Source organism: Oryzias melastigma, linkage group LG10, assembly GCF_002922805.2.
Source record: "Oryzias melastigma strain HK-1 linkage group LG10, ASM292280v2, whole genome shotgun sequence".
In the NCBI taxonomy this organism is placed as follows: Eukaryota; Metazoa; Chordata; class Actinopteri; order Beloniformes; family Adrianichthyidae; genus Oryzias; species Oryzias melastigma.
This window is the reverse complement of record NC_050521.1, coordinates 8,174,230-8,180,392: the sequence shown is the minus strand read 5'-3', so window position 1 is coordinate 8,180,392 and position 6,163 is coordinate 8,174,230. Positions and strand designations below refer to the sequence as shown.

Genomic DNA, 6,163 nt, shown 5'->3' with positions numbered 1-6,163 from the left:
GTGATGATATCATGTCCATGTGGACCAAACTCTGAGGAATGTTTCTAGTACCTTGTTGAATCTATGTCACCAAGGATTAAAGATTATTGATATATAGATACTTTTGTTTTGATATACACAAAACCATAAGTATATATGTGCGGCAGACTGGCGACCTGTCCAGGGTAAAACCCTCCTTCTCCTGTCAGCAGCCGGGTTAGGCTCCGGCACCCGAGCGACCCCGAAAGGGACAAAGCGGATGAATAAGCGAATAAGTATATAGATATTTTTGTGGAAGAAAGTGTAAAGAAAGGGATGATGGAATATTAGTGGAGGCCTGCAGTCCCGCCCACAACTCCGAGGTGAATTTCTGATTGACTGTTGCCGCTGTACAGAAATTATGTTCTAGAAAGCAACAGGTTTTCGGATTGTGTCTAAAAATGGCATAATCATCATTATAACATTGGAAACACTTTTACAATAAATCAAAAGATATTTGAAGTGGAACTTTAATAAAAAAGTAATTATTACTTATTTAAATATAAGCAAAATAGCTAAACATGATTTGCTAAATCTTTCAATCACATTACAAGATACTTTTAATTTGTAAAGAAGACACATTTTGTAACCAAAGCATATGAAGAAAATTTCTTTATTTGGAAAATATAATCATTCCTTTTACAAGAAAAACACTTAACGGTTTAGGCACACTCCAATTTTTATTCAGTTTAGAGATCTTATGAATACAAACTTTTTAATTGTGATCTGTCATAACATTTGTCTTAATAATATTATTTAAAATGAACAAAACTTAAATTGCATAGTTAAAAACAGATTATTAAAACTATAGGACATGATTATGAAATCTCCTGCCTTTTTTATGTGTATCAAAATAGATTACCTAATTATTACTTCAAATTAAATGCAAGATGCTGACAAATACTGCATTTCTATTGTGACTTTTTAAACCACTGAAAAATAGCAAGTAATTCAAACCATAAAAAAATGTGCTGTTTTATCTTTAAATAATGCTGCAAAGCTAAAATCCAACAAAGGTAAATATCCGTTCTGCTTTATTGTTCACACTAATTAAGAATAAAAATACTTTTTAAGTCATTGCTAATCTATTTGAGAACTCAAACAAAGGCTGGATGATGACTTATATGACAGGTTGGTCACAAAGGAGGAACAAGTATATCTGTAGAGGTTAGTTAACTAGAGTAACAGATGGGGAGGTTGTTTGTCAGGTTAAGTTGACCAATGGCAGGAATGGAAATGTGTTGACTAATTCCATAAGTGTGATTGAAAGATTGAGGAACTTTAATGAGCAGATGAATGAAGACATCTCAGAGAGAAGGAAAGGTGGCTGTTGTGCAGAAGAAAGTAAAAACGATCAGTACAATTGGTGTGAAGAAGACACTGACGAGACAAGATAAAGAGTGGAAAAAAGTTTCTGATGATTCTGATATCTACAGACAGTGTTGTATGGCCAACACACTCTCACAAAAGTTTGGCTTTTGTTAAAAATCATCATGCTGACTTTGTTTAAGGCTTTCTATCCCCTAATGTTCACAGCAAATCTTTGGGTGAACCACAAGACAGCCAGGTGAGACGCTGCAGGTGGGTTATAATGATACCTTAAGAGATGTTTTGAGAAAGTCTATGGACGAGTGCAAATGAGCTGTTTCTAACAGAATTAACACCTTACACGGTCTACTGCGCACCCTCATATTCAAGTTTATGTGAAGGCTGGATACCACTAAAAACACTCTTATTATCTTCATACACAAGATCAAGTTTAGTGCCGCTCGTCTTACATCTAGTACCTGAAAACACTGGAGGAGCTGCCTTCTTACCTTCCGTTTTAAGTAATTTATATTGTGTTTTTTAACAATTGTGCTTTTACGAATTGCTTTTCAACTGTGTTTTAATATTTTCTGTAGACGTTTGCTTTTGTATTTTTATTTATCTTTTTAGACATCTTGTGTACTCTTGGCACTGTATGTGCACTGATTAATGGTTATGTGTTCCTGTTCACTGATTAGGCTAGGAGTCCAGAATAAAGCTTATCCATCCATCCATCCTTCCTTCTTGGAGACTGGTTTGTCAAATGATCCATTTTAAGAAGAACAAGTTAGAAGGAAGTGAATATTTTTTGAGCAACAGTATGATCTCACACCACAGAAGAGAAACACAGATAGCTTTGAACATGCTCCTTTAAAAGTACAAAGTCAGAAACTGAGGTCTGGAGTAACAGAAGAACATTAGAGCAGTGCAGAACATGTCTGAGAACTGGATGGTGGGTAGCGTGATGTGGGTTTGAAGGAGTTCAAGGTGGTGATGGGACTACGTCAAAGATCAGCTTTGAGCTTCTTGTTTTCTGTGGTGATAGACAGACTGACAGATGAGGTTAGGCAGACATATTTGTGGATCATGACGTTTGCAGATGACATTGTGATCTGTAGTAAGACCAGCGAGCTGGTGGAGGAATGTCTAGAAAAGTGGAAGTTTGCTTTGGATTGCAGAGAAATGAAGGTCTGCTGCCACAAGACAGAGTATCTACGAGTAAATGAGAGGAACATAAAGGGGACAGTGAGGTTACAGGGAGAAGAGGTGAAGAATGTGGAGGATTTTAGGAAGGGTCAACAGTCCAAAACAACAGACAATGTAGGAAAGAGGTGAAGAGGGAAGGTTCAAGCAGATAGGAAGAACTGAGGAAGGTTTCAAGTGTGATGTGTGACAAAAGAATGAAGAAAGAAAGGAGAGGTGTAGAAGATTGTGGTGAGAGCTGCCGTATTGTTGGTTTACAGACTCTGATGCAGAGACAGGAGATAGAGCTGAAGATGTTGTCTTTGAGAGTATCAAGGACAAATAAAATCAGTGATAATTCTATCAGAAGAACAGATCATGTTGAATATTTTGGAGATAGATCCAGGGACATGGATTTAGATAATTTGGACATGATGAGAAGAGTGACTTTGGTTGAAGATACCAGGAAAGAGACCAGAGACAGTTGATTGATATAGACAAGAAGGCTGATGTGCGTGAGAACGAAGCAGAGGACAGGGTTTGATTGAGGCAAACCCTCTTCTAAACTTCCAAACGGAGAAGCCAAAAGGCAAAAAAGAAACTAATCTATCCCAAATGTTTGATATCAGAATAAAAGGTCTCCTGGGGCGTCGTCTTCTTTCTGTATCCTCTGCCAGCTTTCCTCTGAGCGAAGGTTGGTGCCGAATATGTCAGTGAGTCATCTTCATTCTGAGAAAACACGGAGATGTTATTATGACATATTTGATCTAAACCCAAACAATGAAGGATATTAGTTTAATTTTTGGTTTTATTTTACCTTTTCATGTTTTCGGTCATTAGAGGAGTGTAAGCAATCTACTTCCAGGACCAGAGAGAAAGAATTAAAAATGTAATTTAATTTTAAACATGTAGTTTTAAATTACATAATGAAAAATATTTTACCATTACAAGCACTGTCTGATTTTCTCTTCATTTTATAAACTAAGACCATTATAATGAAGATGCTGGTAGACAAGGAGGCTAACAAGAACAGGAGAACAATGTTGGCCGTTTGTAAATCCCACATCTGGAGAGCTGAAACAATAAAACAAATAACAGTCAATGTCTAAATGATTCAAGAAAGTTGAAATAGAAATAATTTAGAACATTTCCTTTTTCTGAAACATGACAGGATATTAAGGCCATAAAACAAAATTAATGAAATTACTAGAATAACGTAAAATGATAAGAAAAAAATGTGCAATTTTTGTAAATAAAGTCCTAAAATTATGAGAAAATGTTTTTTTTATTGTAATATGAGAAGGAAAAGCAAAATTTCTCAGGAACAAAGGTGTACATTTTTAGAAAAAACTCAAAATTTGTAGAACATGTAGAATTAAAAGGAAAGACATCAATATTTGTATGAAATAAAGGTGTAATTTCATAAGTTTCAAACAAAAAAAGTCACACGATAAAAGTTGTACATTTATGGGATAAAAGGCTATTTCACAAAGAAAAACAGAAATAAAACATGTTTTAGTATAAGACACATAGACTGCATAAGGTATAAGTGGTTAATTCAGCATTTGCTTCACAAATGAAGAAACACCAAGCCTTTTAGTGAGGCAAAATTAACCTTTTTTTTTTTTTAAAGATAAGGGTGTTAAATCTAATCTGTATGGCACTGGGCCTGTCCAGAGAAAGCTTCTTGACTCGCAAGGAGTGGATTTCGGCGGGACACGGCATTTACGGCGTCTGCGGTGTAATAACAAAGGGGCCAAAATGGATTAAAGCACATGAATTCATTTGACAAAGCTAAAGCTTTGTAACATCACTATAAATGGCTACATTAATGGATTTATCCGGAGAGAAATGTGCAGTGAGGTTTATAAAACCAACTTTATATAGCTTGTCTCTTGTAAAAGTAACTTTCTTTTTTCTCATAATGTTAATGCTTTTCTATTGTAATAATTGTAATTTCCTTTTCATGAAATTACTATTTTTTTCTTATAATTTTTAGACTTTGTTCTTGTAAAATTACAACTTTTTCCCACATCATGTTATGACTCAATTCTCTAAATTGCCTTGTGACAGTCTGGCGTCCTATCCAGGATGTATTCCGCCTTAACACAACAGTAGTCAGGTAAGGCTCTGGCAGCCCCGTGATTCCAACAGGGATAAAGCAGGTAAAGAAAAAGGATAGATAGAGGGATTCTTTTAAATGTATTTATTTCTTTTTAATGATGGCCCAAATATCTGTTTTATATGAACACTTATTGTACTAAAAATGCAAACCCCTATTTTACTGAAAAATAAAATAAAATCTATACCTGTCAGAGTTGTCCCATTTCCATAAAAGATCTCTCCACATGCAGCCACAGCACAGTAGTAAGTCCCAGCATCAGAGGAGATGAAGTCCTTGGTGAAGCTGTAGACACATTTCTGCTCAGAGGAAGATTCAGGACTCCTCAAACATTCATCAGATGGGTTTCCATGAGCATAAATAACATGAGGATGAGACTCGTCTGACTCTGTTTTAAACCAGAACACTCTCTGTTCTTCTCCACAGGTTTCATTGGGAGAGCTTGAGAGGACTGAACACTCCAGAGTGACCGGGTCTCCTGGATAGACTCGATCGGATAAAAACCTCTCAGTGACAGCAACAATGTTTGGTTCTCTGCCTAGAAAATAATGAAACATAATTACTAATTAAATGTAGCGCAAAAAACTGTTCACAAATAAAAGTTTTCATTTTCTTACCTTTTACTCTCAGAAATGTTCCAGTCAAAAATACCAAATCCAGGTCTTTAACTTTAAAGCAGTAATAAACACCATCATCACTTTCCTCGGCTGCGTTTATATTCAGAACAAAGGATTCTGGTTCTTGCTTCACTGTAATGTGAGATTGCTGGATGACATGTTTAAAATCAAAGTTTATTGTTGCTCCCAGAAATTCTGGCTTTTTCCCAGAAACAATCCTGATCCAAAATAAGTTCTCTCTGTAGAGAACATCAGCCTGGCGATCACAGCTGAGGGTAACATTTTCTCCAACAGGAACTGTCTTTGTCATGAACTTATACTCATCTGTGCAACCTGGAAAAATAGTCATAAAAATTCCCTTGTCAACAGACACTAGATAATCAACAGATGTATTTATTTATTTAATAATTAAAAAAGCATACTCAATACAGTACTTACATGTCTTTGTGATAATGAGAAGAATATAAAACAGAATCATCATTTTTAATTTGGTCGACTGGTTGCCACAGAGAAGTAAAAGAAGATCAAAGCCTGAGCTATCTATATATAAAAAAGGAAAAGGGGCGGGATCACATATAAAATAACCTGATTGGACTTTCTTCATGATGACGTTTCACTGTTAACCACAGCGGAAATATGACCAGCCATTTTAAACCTAAACACAATAAACAGTAACCAAGAGGGAGTCTTTGTTCAAAGTTTTAGGTAACGTTTTTCATCTCCAATATAAAGCAAAGATCAAAGGTTGATGGAACAAGCTTCAGATTTTAGAGGTTTTTATGACCACATTAGGCTACTAACACTCATACGAATAAAATGAGCACAAACCAGATTAACAAGTCATGTTTCTTATCTGGAACTAAGAACTTTATTTTAACACACATGGAAAAAAATTCAAACTTTTAATACAAGGTAA

General features: G+C 35.4%; 1 protein-coding gene across 1 annotated transcript; it reads right to left on the bottom strand.

The window, feature by feature from the left end:
- Positions 1-1,935: 1,935 nt before the first annotated feature.
- On the bottom strand, positions 1,936-5,596 carry LOC112153700. Its single transcript, XM_024284067.2, has 5 exons — positions 5,248-5,596; positions 4,818-5,168; positions 3,451-3,582; positions 3,326-3,363; positions 1,936-3,237 (listed from the first exon to the last, which is right to left on the bottom strand). The coding sequence occupies exons 1-5, from the start codon at positions 5,594-5,596 to the stop codon at positions 3,115-3,117; spliced, it is 993 nt and encodes a 330-aa protein (XP_024139835.2). The 3' UTR covers positions 1,936-3,114.
- Positions 5,597-6,163: the final 567 nt, after the last annotated feature.